General features: G+C 45.8%; 1 protein-coding gene across 1 annotated transcript in view; it reads left to right on the forward strand.

Moving 5' to 3' along the window:
- Positions 1-18,633, forward strand: part of TMEM163 (transmembrane protein 163) — a 277,327-nt gene that overhangs the window by 218,634 nt on the left and 40,060 nt on the right. The window contains exon 5 of the mRNA XM_027965021.3: positions 11,535-11,631. Within this exon, the coding sequence (XP_027820822.1) occupies positions 11,535-11,631 (97 nt within the window). The remainder of the gene's footprint in view (positions 1-11,534; positions 11,632-18,633) is intronic.

An 18,633-nucleotide genomic window follows, 5' to 3' on the forward strand; every position in this document is an offset into this window, starting at 1 on the left:
GTCGGCGCATAATGAGACTGTGTTGGAGGTCAGGTATGTCACCATCTTGGTTCCAACTGGTCCCATTTGGTTTTTGTTTTTCTCTTCCTATAGCTTCCTTTCTTGTCTCTTAAAGATTTATGATAACGCCTGTTAAATGTGGGGACAGGTGGATTTTGAGAAAGGGAGCTTCCCCGATCGCTCAGCGGGTAAAAGAATCCACCTGCAATAAAGGAGACACAGGAGATGTGGGTCCGATCCCTGGGTTGGGAAGATCCCTTGGAGAAGGGAATGGCGACACACTCCCGTATTCTTGCCTGGAAAATTCCCTGGACAGAGCAGCCTGGTGGACTGCAGTCCATGGGGTCACAAAGAACTGGATATGTATGACTTAGCGACTGAGCACGAACACTGGTCCTTGTTCTGGCAGCATTATCTTCCCTTGGCCTCCCTGCCTCCACCAGTGACCCTCTTTGGTCTGCTCTCAACAGAGCACCCAGACTGATCCTGCGAAAAATAATGTGAGCCATTTCTCTATTCAATCCATTGTTGGCTTCCCATCCTACTCAAACTAAAAGCCGAGTCCTAGTATGACCATGTATGCCAGTCAGGAAGGCTCCATCGCTGCTCATTGAAAATGCTGGGTTCCCTCCGTTACCAGGCCCTTGCCAGATCCTTCAGCAGCAACACTATAGAAATGAATATCACTTCCATCAGACCCTTAGACCCTCAGATAAGCAAACCTTTCTTATTGAGAGAGGGAGCTTGTGCACAAGGGAGAAGGCAGAAAAAAATAGTGCCAGCTCCCTAAGTAGAAGGGACAAGCTGCTTTTATAACAAAAGGGAGGGTTTGCCTCATGATCACTGATAATTTCCAGAAATTGTCCACCTTTTTTGATCAGCAGCAGGTGGCTCCAATTGGATATTGGGAATAGGGAGCGTTTCTGTGAAGGGAAAGGAGTGTAAGAGAATTTTCTGCGAGAAAACGTCTGAGCAGATGTGTCTAAAGTTTAGAGTTGAGGGACTTCCCCGGCAGTTCAGTGGTTAAGACTTCATGCTTCCAGTGTAGGGGGCAGTGGGTTCAATCCCTGGTTGGGGAACTAAGATCCTGCGTGCTGCATGGCATGCCTAAATAAGTAAGGCAGTCTTATTAAACTTTTTTCTATAGTTGAACTTCTTGTCTTCTGGCAACTAAGTATATTCTTGGGTGTAACACAGGTAAATTTAATATTTTATTCTGCAAGTCTGGCTTTTGTCTCTGGGACTTGGGCGTTTGTTCTTTAGTTGCCAAGGCCTGTTTTGCCCAAGGCTGTTTCTTGGCCTTATTTCCGGAATGGCTGTGCTCATATCTTCCTGCCTCGCCTGCTGCATGGGCACCTTTGCTCCTCGTGCTCGCTCTCTAGAATGCTCGTCCCCGGGTAGCTGTTCAGCTCATTCTCCATCTCTCAGGTCTGTGGTTAAACACCCCCTCCTTAGAGAAGGGAGAGGACTGTGTGTAGAATACAGGCCTGCTACTCTCCTCCTTTACATCTGTAGGATGTTCTTGTTTGTTCACATGCTTATTGTCTGTCTGCCCCTCCCCGTGTAAGCTGCATGAGGGCAGGCTGTTATTCATGTGCTTCTTTGGTGCTGAACCCTGGCACCGAACACTGAAGGCGTCAATTGGTAATTGTGGATTCAAGGAGACTGATGAGGCTTGGGTCTCAGCATACAGCCCCCTTGCAGCATATATGGGAGGCAGAGGTACTGGTGGAGTCTGGCAGTCACTAGGAAGGTCGTTCCCAGTTCCTTTCTCTCCTTGCATCTCTCTATACCCAAGAAACAGCATCCTGAGACATAGGGGCCCAGGAAAGTGGCCTGGGCAGCAAGGCTTGGGTGATGATGCTTCCATAAGCTCCAGGTATCTGGCTGTCTGGACATTGCTTCTTGAGCTTTGTGAGTCCTAGACTAGACTCCCCACCAGCTCCCCACCCTGGTCTCACTCCTCCTCCTTTGAGATTTGTCACTACCTCTTTCCTTTTGGAAAGGAAGGTCAGGTTTTCCTGGCATCCTTCTCTGCTGTTCAGTTGGTTACCAGGGTCCATCCCTTCTGCCTCTGCAGGGTCTTTCCTATTGATCCCTCTCAGCTGTCACGGCTACTCTGTACGGGGTCATCACTCGTCTCCTTGACTACTAGCCTTGTCTCCCAGCTGATTTCCTTGCTTCTAGTTTGCTTCCCTTCAACTCTGCCAAACTCCCCCCAGTTAGAAGGTCTTTGTAAAGCGCAGATCACATCATGTGCCTCCCTTGCTTCAAACTGTTTAACAACTTCCTGTCCCCACTACAGGCTTCCTCAGCCTTAGACATGTGTGTTCCACCTTGATGGTTTGTGCCGCACCACCTATGCCATTGCTTACTTAACATTTATTTAAATATAATCATATTTGACATTTTTCCTTCAGAAATAATATCCTTGTAGGCATGGAGTAAAAATCAGTTTTCCTAATGTATATTAAAGTACATAACTATTATATATAATACACTGGTCTATGTACTGTCTAAGATGCATTGTAAATATCATGTTGTCAAATTCTTCCAAAAAATTGTGAAGAGGAAGGAACACTCCTAAAGAGATTCTCTGAAGCCACCGTCAGTCTGATATCAAAACCAGACAAAGATACTGCCAAAAAAGAAAGTTATGGACCAATATTTTTGAATATAGATGCAAAAAATCTTAACAAATTTCTTAGCAAACTGTATCCAGCAATATAAAAAAACTCATACACCATGACCAAGTGAAATTCATCCCAAGTTCCTAAGGCTGGTTCAATACATGCAGATCAATCAGTGTGATTCACCGCACAAACGAAAGGGAAGACAAAGACTGCATGATCACCTCAGTAGATGCAGAAAAAGCGTTGTGCACATCGTGGGTGATGTTGTGCCTGCCATCTCGAGGGGACTGCCAGGACACAGAGGGCCTTTCCTCGTGTGGCTGTTGCACGGCTGCTCCCCTAGCCTGATGCTCCAGGCAGAGCCTCTCCACTTTGGATTTCCGTAGAAGCAGGAGCGACAATGTGGGGTCTTATGAAGTTCCCTGTGCCTGGAGTGCCCTCCATAGCTTTTCAGTTTCTCTACTTGGTGGCTCATGTCTAGTCCTCTAGACCCAGCTTACCTGTCACACCACAGCGCCATCCTTCCTTCCCACTCAGTCCCCAGGTTGTGTTTCATCGCTTTGATTTCTTTCTTCATTTTGTTCTTTGTCCATTATCAGTTTTCACATTCACTGTCGCGTAATGGTTTTCAGGTTTCCTGTCCCAGGTGTGTGCTCTCGGGAGGCTGGGGCTAGGTTTTATTTTCTTACCTTGGCATTCCATTCACCTTGAAATGTGAATGAATGCAGTTACCCCAGTGGAGCAGCAGATGTTCTAGGATCGCTTGAGATTAGGTGAGATCAAGAGTGAGGCACGTGAACCTGGGAGATGGGGGTTAACCGGACGGAGAGAGGGGATGCATTGATTGAGAAAGGCAACAAAGGCGTGATGTCCCTTCACCAGGCTTTTCAGAGTAGAACCTGCTGGACTTCCCTGATGGCTCAGATGGTAAAGAATTTGCCTGCTATGCAGGGGACCCGTGTCCAGTCCCTGAGTTGGGAAGATCCCCTGGAGAAGGCAGTGGCAACCCACTACAGTATTCTTGCCTGGAGCATTCCATGGACATAGGAGCTTAGCAGGCTGTAGTCCGTGGGATCACAAAGAGTCAGATACGACTGAGCGACTAACACTACCACTACCTATTGCTGGCCCACATCAACTTAGCTGATTATTTGTGTCTAAACAGATTGTTCGTTTAAACTAAACAGAGTTTTTGGTGGATGTCTGTGTTTTCAACCCAGCCATTAGAGTTCCACCGTTGAATATGGTAGTCACTAACCACATGTGGTCATTTGTTTTAATTAATTAACATTTTAATTAATTTATAACACTAAAATTTAATTTCTTCTATTGCATTAGCCACATTTGAAGTCTCTGTAGCCGCATGTGGCTAGTGGCTACCCTTTTGAACAGAACGGAATGGAACATCTCCTTCATCACAGAAAATTTTATTGGTCTGCACTGCTCTAGAATCTGAGTCTAATAAATCCCCCATGCTGATTTTTGTCCCTACAATTGAAGCCAAGAAGAAAGTCCCATGTCAGTGAGATTCCACTTGGATAGGATTAGTCAGCTTGTTTACTGTTCATCTGTTGAGTAAGGAGAGGTTCTTAGTGATTCGGTCTTGAGATGGATGATCTTATCATGGACAGGGTTTGACCATGTGCCTGTGGAGCCCTAGCCTGAGAGCCATCCCTGGTCCAAGCCACTGTCCCCCTCACCACAGCCTGTTCACAAAACAGCAGGCGGATGAGGTTAGAGCTAGAGAGGGAAGAGAGAGGAGGACACAGGTAGAGAGAGGAGATGGAGATTGAGAGCCTCTGAGAGTCAAGCAGGTAAGATGAGGAAGAACAGAAAGCGGAGGGGAGCAAACTCCTGCAGTAGAAGAGGAGGTTGGTATTGGTGGTCATGGCATCAAGGGAGGCAGGGAGTCTTGAATCAAATGTTGGCTGTTTGGCAAAGGCATTATAGAGAATGAGAAATGGCTCGTGGCATTCCTGGCGCACTTTCTCTTGTCTCCTAGCTGATTTTGTGTGTTGTTTTACTTAAAATGGCAGACTACATGGAGTAAAAGAGGACGAGCTAGAATGAAACAGCTTTAGAAATCATACATCCCTAAGAACCATGTGTACTTGCCACTTGACTGTCTTTCGTTTTTTATTTCATGTTTGATTGAAGATGGACCCAGATTACAAGTGCTGTGGAGGCTGGGGTGGAAAATGATAAAACATTACACTTGAAGCTGTGGACTGAATTGGTAAAGTGCCAGAGCAACTGTGTTTTAAGGCTTTTGTAAATTAGGGGATGATTAGAAGAAGTTTCTCTTTGGCAAATAACTTAGACTTGATATGATAAGACCCAGGCTTTATTCATATGATTTCAGGCCTTTAAGCCTATAGTTGACTGGGGACCAAACTTCCAACCTTCTATCATTTGGGCTGTGAGAGTGTCTGCCAGTTGGTGTCCTGTACAATTTCAGAGGCAAAAATTAATGCTGACTGCAAGGTGATAGATTTACAATGCTGAAGAAATTTGCAGCTTTTAGGAGAATTAAAAAAAAAAATACCAGTGGCTTCAACTATTTCTTTGGATTTTGCTAATCTTTCAGATATTATTAATAAGTATATCTTTGACAAGATTGATACTACAGTGTTTCTCATAGGACTTATTAAAATACAGATTGCTGGATCCCCGTCTGCAGAGTTTCTGATTCGGTAGGTCTGGGTTGACCTCCGGCATTTTCATTTTTAACAAGTTCCCAGGTGATGTGGAGACTGCTGGTCCATGGACCATGCTTTTATAATCACTGGTTCTGTGAGAATTTAAATGCAGCTTCAGTCTGGATTGGCACATTGTGTTCAAGGAGGGGGCAGCAGTTCATTTGAGGAGCAGGGGGCGACAGAGGCTGAGATGGTTGAATGGCATCACCCACTCCTTGGACATGAGTTTGCGCAAGCTCTAGGAGATAGTGAAGGACAGGGAAGCCTGGTGTGCTGCAGTCCCTGGGGTCACAGAGTCAGACACGACTGAGTGAGTGGATAACAACAAGCAGTTCATTTGCCTCTTTCTTTTTTTATTCAATTAAGTTTTATTTCTTTTATCTTGTATTTTTAAAAGTTGTATTGAGCATGCTATAGTTGATTGATAAGGTTGTGTTAGTTTCAGGTGTAAGCAAAGTGAATCTGTGAGATCCACTGTTTTTTTTAGATTCTTTTCTCGTATAGGCCATTAGAGAGTGCTGAGTTCCCTGCGCTGCACAGTAGGTCCTTATTAGTTAGTAGTGTGTATACATCAATCTCAATCTCCCAATTTATCCCTCACCCCAAATTTTATTATTTTTAATTGAAATATAGTTGATTTATAATATCATGTTAGTTTCAGATATATGGCATAGTGATTCGATTTTTTTTTTGTAGATTGTATTCCATTAAAGGTTACTACAAGATATTGGAATAATTTCCTGTGTTATACAGTAAATCCTTGTTACTTGTCAGTTTTATGTATGGGCATTTGTATCTAGGAAAGGGAAAACTACAATAGGGAAGGCAAATGTATAGTGAGGATGGAAGAGCTCTTAAATAAGCCAGTACATGGATTAAGAAACAATCCAGACAATTATAAAAGCCATCTTTTGCTTCTTTCTGGCTCAGTGTTTTCCTGCTGTAGGGTTTGGGCTAGAGGGAGGAGTTGTGTTCGCTGTGGTGACCTGGCTCTACACTGCCTTCTTTCCCTGCCGGGCCAGCCTCTCCTGGTGAAGGCCGTGGTGCTCTGATGGAGCAGGTCCCTTCCCCCATCCCTCACCGCCTCCCCACAAACCAGGAAGCAGCCCACACTTGCCCATTAGGAAGCAGCCATATTTGCAGCATTTGCTCCTGACCCAAATCTCTGCTTCTGGGAGATCGCTGCAGTCCCAGGGCAGTGGTGGCGTGAGGATGTCACGTGAAGGCCCAGAGCCTTTGAGTGGCCAGGGAGGCTGACCACTGGGAGGACGTCAGGAGACCTGGCTTCTATTTCTGGGTGGACTTCAGATTCCTGGGGTGACCTTGGGGAAACTTGCCAATCCTCCACAATCCCATTTTGGCTCCTTGTGTCTGTGAAACAAACCTCTCCCCACCCCTGACCCCTCCAGTCCATGAAATAACAGAAAAACAGAAACCTAGGTCTGGTCAGTGGCCACCAGGGCATTTAGGAGCTGATGTGCAGAACTCTGAGTGCCTGAGGAGAAAGCTGCTGTGTAAACACAATATATTATTAATAACATGTTAAAAAAATAGCATCACACGCTCAGCTAATAATAGCTACTTTCAGCTATGGGGGAGCTCTGACACACAGGCTTCCAGCAGTGTTGATGAAAGAGTGACTGGCTTCTGAATTTGCAACACATTTAAAAGAAGATGAAAATAGGTTTTTAAAACATTTGGAGCATATTTGTAGGTGTATTTTTGAGGGAAATATGATGACAAATCTGTAAAATTCAACATGAATAAACAAATCATCGATTTCTTTGGATTTTTCTTTTTCATTACATTTTGGAGGTGTTTTACAGTGTGGGCTATTCCACAGGCATTTTGGCTCAAGTGTTAGGAGTCTCTTTCCTCTTCCCATCCCATGGTAAGTGGTTGATGCCCCTTTAAACTCTATGGGGGGAAACTTACAAATCAGTCAGTAGTTAGGTAATCGGTTAATATAGGGAGGTGGCTCAGCTGGTAAAGACTCTGCCTTCAATGCAGGACACCCAGGTTCGATCCCTGGGTTGGGAAGATTCCCTGGAAAAGGAAATGGCAACCCACTCCAGTATTCTTGCCTGGAAAATTCCATGGGCAGTGGAGCCTGACAGGCTACAGTCCATGGGGCCACAAAGAGCTGGACATGACTGAGCAACGAACACTTCATTTCAGGGAGTCAAACCTTCCTGGGTGGACCCCATTTGTGGCTCCAATCAGTTAATGATTATATATACTCTACAGATGCTTGCAGGGGCAACTGCCAGGTGCTGCTATAGATACTGAGATGTGAAAATGTGGTTCTCACCCTTAAGGAACTTCTAGGTAGTTTTGGTTAAAGATATATGAGCAAGATATTATGTAAGGAGACCACTGCGTCTCTTATACCTGTCTCCTTAACAGAATCCAACAAAACCCAAATCCACTTTTCGTGCATTATCAAGGTGTGCCTGTGTTGACCGGGAGAAAGAAAGAGTCCTGCAGCATCACTGGTCCCTGTCAGGAAGGAGCTCAGACATTTGTTCATGCCCGCTCTGAGGAATTTGGAGATGGAGGCTTCTTGAGGATGGTGTGGTAAATGCTCTACAGAAGGTTTAGCACCCAAGTAGTGCCTCTCACTTGGGTTCTCTCATGCCTCAGTGAGAGAAGACTGATTAAGTAACGGGTGCGCTGCAGGTTTCTCAAGGAACATTAGACCCCTCCTTCCTCAGCAGCTGGGGGTGGGGGGGGTCCCTTCTGTTCAGAGAAGGATGGATTTCCCCCATAGTGGAAGCTCGCTAAGGACAGGGCCTTCCCTTGAACTAGGCCTGGGACTCAGCCCTGAGAGATTGTTCAGGGAATTGCCTGGGGAGCTTTATTTTTCTACTGAAGTATAGTTGGTTTACAGTGTTCTGTTAGTTTCAGGTATACAGCAAGGGATTCTGTTTTATGCGCACGTGTGTGTGTGTGTGTGTGTGTGTGTGTGCGTGTGTGTATCTTCCCTGGTGGCTCAGATGGTAAAGAATCCGCCTGCAATGTGGGAGACCTGGGTTCGATCCCTGGGTCAGGAAGATCCCCTGGAGAAGGGAATGTCTACCCATTCCAGTATTCTTGTCTGGAGAATTCCTTGGACAGAGGAGCCAGCTGGCTATAGTCCATGTGGTTGCAAAGAGTTGAACATGACTGAGTGACTAACACTTTCACTTTTTCACGTATGGGTATATACATGCATATTGGAGAAGGGAACGACAATCCACTCCAGTATTCTTTCCAGGAGAATCCCATGGACTCTAGAGAAGCCTGGCGGGCTACAATCCATGGGGGTCGCAAAGAGTTGGACACGACCGAGCAACTAACACTTCACTTCATATATGCACATACATACATTCTTTTTCAGATTCTTTCCCCTTATAGGTTATTGCAAGATATTGAGTAGAGTTCCCTGTGCTGTCCAGTAGAACCTTTCTGTTTATCTACTTTATATATAGTATAGCATGGGTGCTCAGCTGCGTCCAACTCGACACAACTCCATGGACTGTAGCCCGCCAGGCTCCTCTGTCCAAGAAAGACAGTGGTGTGCGTATGTTAATCTCAAATCTCCTAGTTTATCCCTCCCCCACTCTTTCCCTTTGGTATCCATAAATTTGTTTTCTATGTCTGTGGGTCTACTTCTGTTTCTGAGAAGCAATTTAAAAAGCAAATACAGATGTCTGTATTCACCCCTAGAGATTCTGATAAGATTGACCCTGAGGAGCAGTCCCTGGGCTACTGTTCCAAAAAATTCCTCAGTGGGGTGTAAAGTGTGAGGGCTACAAAACCGAGTTGGAGATTAAATTTATCTGAAAGGGTGAAGCAGAGAGAGCATGTGTGCTAGTCACTTGAGTGGAGGCCTGACTTTTAGGCTCTTTTCCTGAAATGGCACCTCTCACGGTGCCATTTGCTAGCAGGGAGAAGTGGTTACTTCAAGTGCTGGGCACAGTGGGTCCATAGTTGTTTGTCCTGTGGGATAGCTGGGCCTTGGGCCAGTTGCTTTGGGAGCTTTGATCCCCCAAGCCCTGGAATCCCTGGTCCTGCCCCAGTGTCTGGTCACTAAAGGGCCCTCCAGGAAGCCGTCTCTTTCCTGCATGATGCCCCTCTTGGCTGTGGTCCCCTCCACCCTGATTACCCTGCCAGGACTGTGGTGACCAGCGCCAGGCACTTCACCTACTGTAGCCTTCTTCATTTCTGCTGCTGTGTCCCTGGGTGCTTTTTGCCTGTAATCTCTACACGCCCACACCCACCCTCCCACCCACCAACCCCCACACACCTACCTGTAATCTCTCTACACACATGCCAGCACATACACTCACCCCACCACTCCCCCACCATCGCCCACCTTGAGTGTATGTTTCCCCCCAGGCTCCTTATGAGGATATATGGCACCTGGGGTGGATCACTTGCGTGGTTTATAGGTCCAGGATTCTCTTTAGCTCAGGTCTGTACCAAGAGCCCCCGCCTGCTTATTACTTTTCCTTTTTTCTTTTGTGTTTCACCCCAGCCCACACTGATCACTTCTTTCCGTGTTTTGACTTTGTGATTTTACTTTTTGGCCTCATGCTAGAGCATGTGGGATCTTAATTTCCTGACCAGGGATCGAACCCACACCTCCTGGATTGGAAAGTGGCGTCATAGCCACTGGATCACCACTGAAGTACCTTCCCATCTGTGTTTTTGAGAGAATGAAACCTACAACTAATGTGTTGATAAGAAGCCTTTGGAGTGAACTCCACGCAGCCTGTTTACCCACTTATTTCTGACCCTTAGGTTTGGGAAAAGGTGTCTGTCTATAGGCTGGTTAGGATTCTAAGTCGGTGCCACTTTGGGTCCTTCTGGTAGTCCAGAACATGGTAATTAAAGCATGGGCAGTGAAAAATGGTTTTATTTTGTGGCTTGGGAGGAGGGCTGAGAAGGCTTCTAAGTGATGGTGACCTCAGGTTGGGACAGGAATGATGTAGGGCTGACTGCAGTTATTCTTGTATTCGTTTCTTTTCTGTTTCTCTTCGTTTTCATTTAGTAGTTTGACCCTTGTATCTCTACCATCATTTCCTCAGGTTTACTTTCATTTTCTGTATATTTCCCTCCTGTGAGTGTCTGGGTTGCCAGCTGGTGCATCCCAAGCCCAATAGTCATCCTTCCGGCTCCATCCCACTCCCCTGGCTGGGTGTCCTCTGACTTTTCCCATGACCTCATTCCTAACTTGCTCTTTCCTCTCCTGTGCATGGTGTCTTGGTTGACTTCATCCTTCCTTTTCTCCTCTCATTTATTTTTTAAAAGAATTGCTTCATCCTGCCGTGAACATTCTATTTTTTGCTTTTAATTTTATTTTGGAATATAGTCAGTTAACAATGTTATGGTAGTTTCAGGCGCACAGTGAAGGGACTCAGCAATCCATATATATGAACCATCCCCCGACCCCCAACCCCACCAAACTCCCCTACCATCCAGGCTGCCACATAAGATTGAGCAGAGTTCCCTACACTATACAGTAGGTATTTGTTGATTACCCATTTTAAATACAGCAGATGAACTCTCTTCTTTTCTCATTACTGAATCATTCCTCTTTATGTCTGAGAAAATCCAAAAGTGTCTGGCCTGTCCTATCAGCAAGAGATATCCAGGGTGTGCTTTTCTCTTCCATCATTTAAGCCAGCATTAATGGATTAATTTTTTATGCTCTGTGCATTATCTTATTTTATCTTCAGGTAGGAAATATTACTCCCACTTGACAGATGAGGAAATAGAGGCTAAAAGAAGTTCGGTAGCTTGACCAAGATCAAGCAGCAGGTTAAATGGTAGAACCTGGAAAGTCTCACTTCAGAACCTCCACTCTTTGCTATTAACCTCTGTACTCCAGCTAGAGGAGGAGTGACATGTTGTGTTGCCAGGCAGGAGAATGGATTTCATGGCCTTGAAGACCCTTCTGTACCAGCATTCATGGGATGCTGCGAGGTCATGTAGGATGGTGAGACCCTTTCCCGTGGGGTTGGTTTTGATGATAAATCACTGAACTGTGTTCTAGAAATGATTCAGCATTAATTCTGATGCTGCGGGTGGGCATGGTGGGACTATGGCAAAGTATGGTGGGTCCTAGGGCCTCGGCTTGTATAATCGTCACTGGCATTGTGTAAACTAGCCAGATGGAGTTCTCCCAGTTGATTCCCTATGTTCTGTTTCTTTGCAGAGCCTGTGTCATCTTGGGGGTGATATTCCTTCTGTCATCTGTGTGTATAGTGGTCAAAGCCATCCATGACCTCTCGACTAAGCTGCTCCCGGAAGTTGTAAGTTTCTTCTTTTTTATTATGAGTCTTTCCTGAGGGTACCAGCCTCTTGTATTACCTCTCACCCCAGATTTACTGGGGGAAGTTGGGCAGGTGGAGAGAAAATAAACAGTATCTTAGGAGTCCAGAAGACCTCATATTAGAATGTAAATGACTCAGCAGAGAAAAGCACTGGGCAAGACAAAAAGCTAGTTGAGCTGGTGCGTGTTCTGTGTCTTTGGACTACTTTTAATGTATTTTATATTAAGAGAAATGAGGTGATTTTTATATAGCAGTGCTCCAACCTGTGTTGTTTGCATCTGTTCTGCATCCACTCAATGACTTATAGTAAGAACTGTTTGCCTTTGCACCTCAATTCAGTACTAAATCTATTCACATTAGATTTTCTGACACAACTAACATTCAAATGCAGAAACTGGAGGACACAATTTCATATTAAAGTGTGTTTTTGCCTCATTTTCTTGGTGAGAGGCACCAGATTCTTTTTTGTTGTTGTTTTTTTGCACTCTGATTCTATTTTTGCCCCGCATCTTATGAATACTGATTAAAAAAAGATTTTTGCAGTCTCCTGGAGGCTAATTTACCTATCAGGAGATGAAGATACTGCCATTACAATGATTCTCTCTACAGACTTACTTCAGAGATATGACGGGTTTTGTTCCTGACCATCACAGTAAAGCAATTAATGCAATAAAGCAAATCATCCATTTTTTTGGTTTCCCAGTGCACATAGAAGTTATGTTAATACTATGTCTATTATATGTAGCCTATTATGTGTTCAATGCCATTATATCTTAAAAAACAAAACCAGTGTACATACCTTGATTTAAAAATACCTATTACAAAGATAATGTGAACTATCATCTGAGACCTCAGCAAGTCACAGTCTGTTTGTAATGGTAACATCAAAGATCACTGACCACTGTAAGAAATGTGATAAAATGCGGAGGGGGGTGGGTAGTAAATTGGGAGATCAGGATTGCCATATATACATGAGTCTATATAAAATAGATAACTAATATGGACCTGCTGTATAGCATAGGGAACTCTACTCAGTGCTCTGTAACGACCTATGTGAGAAAAGAATCTTTTAAAAAAGAGTGGCTATATGTTTATATGTAACTGATTCTTTTTGCTGTATGCCTGAAACTAACACAACATTGTAAATCAACTATCCTCCAATACAGATGTCTTTAAAAGTTTGAAATATTTTGAGGATTAACAGAATGTGACACAGGGATAGAAGGTGAGCAAATGCTGTTGGAAAAAATGGTGCCAATAGACTTACTGGACACAGGGTTGCCACAAACTTTCAATTGGTAAAAATAATAATAATTATCTGCAAAGTGCGGTGAAATGAGGTACGCCTGTTTATGAGTTGGATAGTGATGTAATGCAAAATTACGGGCTCTTCTTTTAGGGTGTGACTTGGTTTGCGCTCGACTATGTGCACCATCTTATAAAAGGCCTAAGTTATGAGACCTTTAGTTTCACTTTTAGAAAAACGCATGTTAATCTTTTGGGGGTAATGTATTACATTTGTGTGTGTGTTTTTATGGGGAAGATGAAAATGGAGTGGGCATTGCACTGTATTTAGTAGAGCTGTTAAAGTGACTGCCTTAAGTTGTCCTGTGTATCTAAGGCCCCCACCCCTCGCCAACTTGAACCTGAGATTAGAGCCATTCCTTTGGTACCTCCTCAGGATCTTAACTGTTATTTATCATCGCAACTAACAGCTCAGTGACACGGAGGAAAGATGGATAGCAGGGTAGTAGTGTACCTACCTATGGATTTCATCTTTTTGAGAAGAGCTGGCTCAAGCAAATAATCCCATGTCTTCTACTCCATATATTATATCTTATCTTGCCGTGGTCTTCCTGGTTACCTTGAATCTGGACTTGTTCATCATCTTCCTTCATCAGACTGACCATCATGTGTTCCATTCCATCAGAATCTGAAGCTTGAAAAAAGTGAAAGTGAGCACGTTGGTTTCTCAGTCGTGTCCGACTCTTTGCAGTCCTATGGACTGCAGCCTGCCAGGCTCCTCTGTCCATGGGATTCTCCCAGCAATAATGCTGGACGGGTAGCCATTCCCTTCTCCAGGGGATCTTCCTGACCCAGGGATTGAACCTGGGTCTGCTGCACTGCAGGCGGATTCTTTAGTGTCTGAGCCACCAGGGAAGCCCTTTAAAAATTAGTTGCTCAGTTGTGTCTAACTCTTTGCAAACCCATGAGCTGTAGCCCGCCAGGCCTCTCTCTCCACAGAATTCTCCAGGCAAGAATACTGGAGTGGATAGCCATTCCCTTCTCCAAGGAATCTTCCCAACCCAGGGCTCAAACTTGGTCTCCTGCACTGCAGGCAGATTCTTTACTGTCTGAGCCACATCTAGACATAAAAGTATTGTGTGATCAATTAAGATGCCAGTCAGATAACATCTTTGCATTTTACAAGGAATGGAAATCTGACTCTACTCTAAGAAATGTTTATTGGTGGGAATTTTCAGCACTGGGCTCGTTGACATTTTCATTTATTTAGGTGTTAAAAATTAATGTGAGGCAGGGCTTACTTGATGTAGAATGGATAGCTGTGCTCATAGACCCTTGTTTGTTGCCCTCCTTGTTTTTGTCTTGAAAGCTGAACAGGTTTTAACTGGAAGCAGCCTTATATCTTATGGTACAAATATTCCTAAGAGAAGAAGCTCACCAAGTTAAAATCCACATCGTTGCTAGGATGTCTCATGCCCAGCCTAGGTGAGATCAGAGAGGGTGAAGACCTCTGTGATTGAACCAAGACTGTCCCTGTCCTGGTAGGGTTCACACCCACTGTATGTTATTAGTCCCGGTGTGGGATTTAAAAATCATACCCATTTATGGTCATCCTGTCAGAACTCTAAGGAAAGATGTAAGGTGGTCTGTTGTATTTATTTTTTTAAACCTTCAGTGTTGTGGAAACTCTGGCATATTTATGTAACCAAGTAACCAAGGCATATTTATACTTAAAATATTTGGGGAACCCTGGTTAGGAGCAGGTGATTAGTTTCCGGCAGACCAAATGCAGTCTGTGCCTCTTGGTGGCTTATAGTTTGTGGTGGTTGAAACCAGGGAGATTGGAGTTTAGGGTTTTGATATCCTAAATTTTAGGTCCGAGTTACAGCTTCACCCTTGCCCTCATCTGCAGAACTGCCTTTTTTAAAAAAGATTTCTTTATATGTACCATTTTAGAAGTCTTTGTTGAATTTGTTACAGTATTACTTCTGTTTTATGTTTTGGTTTTTTGGCCATGATGTATGTAGGATCTTGGCTTCCCAACTAGGGATCGAACCTGCACCCTCTGCATTGGAAGACAAAGTCTTAACCACTAGACCACTAGGGAAGTCCCCAGAATTACCTTTTGATGTGTGATTTCCATCTAGTTGTTACATGGGTTTGTCTGAAGCAATGTTTTCCCCGCCCCAGGCCTATTTTTTTAGCAGCTTTCTTTTTAATGTCACCGGCACAATTCTTAGAGTGTGAGTAATTTGTGAGAATGGGTGAGTTTTGAAAGAAAGCCATGCGGTTAGGAATCGCCCTCCTGTGAAGTCAGCTGGCTCTGAGCCATGGTGTCGCCTGCTCCTCAGTGGCCTCGTGCTGGAGGAGACAGGCCAGCCCATTCTCAGGGGACCCCGAAGGATCCCACAGTGTCTCCTGCAAGGGCTTCTTGGGCAGATGGCTTGTTTGCTCCCTCATGGCCTGCATGGGGTCTCATTGGATCACTGATGAAGCATGTTCCAAAAGAGCCTTCTCAGAAACTCTGCAGGAACTATGGTTCTAGAAGCCGGGGAGTGTGGGTGCTGCCGCAGATGTGCTGGCAATCGTTTGGTGTTGTCTGTGGCTGCTTTGATATGAGCATCATTGTGTGGCTGTTTTCACACCCACCACGCCCTAGAAGGGAAGGCAGGGGCCGGTGGCACACTTCTCTCTTGTGGTGGCACCTGGGGGCTCTGAAAGCAGAAGTGCACTTCCTGAGGTCATCAGCTGGCTGGTGGCAGTGCCTGGACTTGAACCCTTGTCTCCTCGTCCCGGCTGTGTTGGCTCCTGATACTGTGGGATTCCGCAGTCCCACGGTTCATTGGCTTTTCAAGTCTGAACCTTCTGTCTTATTTCTTCTCCTTTTTTTTTTTTTTAAAGCCCCTCCATTTGTTTTTTGCTTTGCTTTTTCTTGACTTCTCACGTTCAGGTGGAGGTGCCCGGCCCCCAGCTGATTCCGTCCCTGGCCTTTTCTGGCTGGCACCGCTGCTCCCGCCGCGCGGGACCCCTGCCATCTGTGCCGCTGACCAGGGTGTGCTCCTGTTGCGGTGTCTGTTGACAAGCATGCAGGCAGGTGTACCGAGAAGCCTTGGAAGAGTAGAAGTAGGGAATGAGGGAATTCAGGGGTTACATGGAGTCACGTGGAAAGAGGGGAGGGTGTGGAGGCTGAGTGACTCCCCCCGCCCCAGTATCCAAGTGACCACTGCAAGCAAATTGCTCCATCTCTCTGACTCTGGGCTTCCGGATATGCCAAATGGGGACAATATTTTCATCAGGGGTTTATGATAAAGATCAAGTGAGCCGTTTATTTAAAATAATATTATTAACAGGAGACAGTGCTACTATGGTGGTAACTACTCGGAAGGTTCCAATTTTAAAGGTTCTGAGCTGCTCATGGCCTGAGTGCCTTTCAGATGGACCCCTTGATCCCTCTTTCCTGCCTCCTGGTCCCCCTCCCTCTGGCTGGACAGGACTAAGGCTTGTCTCTCTCCGGCTTCAGGTGGCCACAGCCAACTCTGGGCCCCTTCCTTTTGGGAAACACCCAGCACACTGTAGGCAGGCTGTCCTCTAAGTCTAACTCACCACTTGTTGGCTGTGAGACTTCCAGCAAATTGTGTCTTCTCTCTGAGAGACAGTTTCCTTCTTGGTAAATGGGTGTCATGCCCCCTGCTCCACAACAAACATTGTGAGAACTAAACGATGCGATGAACGTGGAATTGCTCCATCAGCTGTTGTGTGCTTGGTGAAAGCAAAAGGTATTATGTCAGATCCCATGACCCAGGAAGTCTCATCCTTCCGCATGTACTTTCTCTCAGTGACCTCTTGAGTTGTACTGGCTCATTACACTTGTTTACCTTGAGGACTTGACAGTGTCTGGGCCTAACCTCCTCCTTAAGTCACATGCACTAAAAGTGATAACAATTATAATTAAAATGATGCATTGTTCCCAGTTGGCAATGAATAACATATAGTCATATGCTGATAATAATAATTGCTACCGCGTGAGTGCCTACTGATCCTTACTGTGCCTACTGTCTAGGGGATTCAAAGTCAACTAGCACTAACGGTTAGTGTTTCTTCATTGCTTTGCAAAGGCCTTGACTTCTCCTGCTGCTGCTGTTAAGTCGCTTCAGTCGTGTCCGACTCTGTGCGACCCCATAGACGGCAGCCCATCAGGCTCCACTGTCCCTGGGGTTCTCCAGGCAAGAACACTGGAGCGGGTTGCCATTTCCTTCTCCTAGGAGCTGGCATTTGCTCTCCAGGAGCTCACAGCTGGGGAGAGACCCAGAGAGCTTAAACATTTGATTTCAGTGATGAGGGGTGTAGTAGAGACAGTCAAGCCTGCTATGGGGGAGGCGTGCTGGGGCCTCCACTGTGATCTGAAGGAAGAGTGGACACTGGGGAGATAGGCTTGAGTGAGGAGGTTCTGAGGCTGAGGTCCAGGGAGGAGAAGGCTCTTAGAGGCAGAGCAGCCACAGGGACCAAGGGATCTATGTGAGCTTGCTTTCTTTTTCTCAGGCATTTGTTTCCTGTTTGTTTCCAGTGTGTCTGGATAGGAGGAAGGAATAGAGAAAGGAAAACAGAGAAGGAAGAAAGGAAAAATAACTCTGTTGTGGGTCAGGAGTGGTTGCTTGGCATCGTTTTGATTCTTCTTCCTTGAGTCGCAGGGTTGCTTTCAAATCTCCCCTTGTTTTCTCTCAGCTAAGTTCTTGCCTGAGATTCCATCCCACCCACCAGAACAAAGGAGCTTCCGCCAAGAGGAGGGAGCCCCCCTCACAACTGTGTTCTTTCAGGCAACCAGTCGTCAGCGCTGTTTCATTTCCAGGCCTCGTGGGACACGAAGGTGGCTCACAGTGCGGGGTGGCCACCTGCTTTCTGGGCACATCTCTTCCCACAGTGTTGCTATATCTCCCTCACGCAGAGGCCTGGCTGGCTTTGCAGAGCTGGGGGCGGTCAGTGGTGTCCTTGCACGGGCCCCAGATGGGATTTCACTCTCAGGAACAAAGCTAGAGAGATAACTCTGGTAAAGGATATATTAAGATTGTACTTGCAAGTCCACAGGTGAAAACATTCCCCAAGGATCTTCCTTCACAGTGACTGTGACTCTTGGATTTGTAGGCTTTTGTTTTTGTGAGGTGTTTAGCATTCAGGAGTTACTAGGAAGAGTTCCTTAAGTTCTTCAGTAGCTTGTCACCTCTTGGTCCATCTTTACCAGGTGGAGAGGATGGAACCAGCTTAGCCTGCCCCCTCCCCACTCCCCTGTTTGTCTCCTCCCCTCCCTCCTCCCCTCTCACTCAGGGCCTCTCCCTTCCCCTCTGAGCTCCCACCTTGTCCACTTCTTTGGAAATTGAGCCTCTGCACTCACTCCTCCTCCTGGAACCCTCAGTCACTGCCTGCCTGACTCCTCCTCCTCCTTAGGCAGATCCCTTCAAGTCCTTCCCACCCTCTTCTAGCCCCTGTTGCTCTCACAGATGCTCTATCTGAAGAGACTCATCGCTTCCTTCCCATTCCTCTTGTCCCCTCAGCTTCAAACCCAGCCTGCCCCAGCAGTCTTTCAAATCCATTCTGTATGACCTCCCTTGGGAGGTAGGAGATGGTTAACAGGATGACATGAGAGGGGATGGAGGGGCCAGGAGTGAAGGCTTGGGGCCAGGTGAACAGGTTCACAGAGATGCTGCCTACCCAGTCAGCTTGTCCACCTCAGGTCTTCTGGAG

The sequence above is a fragment of the Ovis aries genome, chromosome 2 (assembly GCF_016772045.2).
Source record: "Ovis aries strain OAR_USU_Benz2616 breed Rambouillet chromosome 2, ARS-UI_Ramb_v3.0, whole genome shotgun sequence".
Lineage (NCBI taxonomy): Eukaryota > Metazoa > Chordata > Mammalia > Artiodactyla > Bovidae > Ovis > Ovis aries.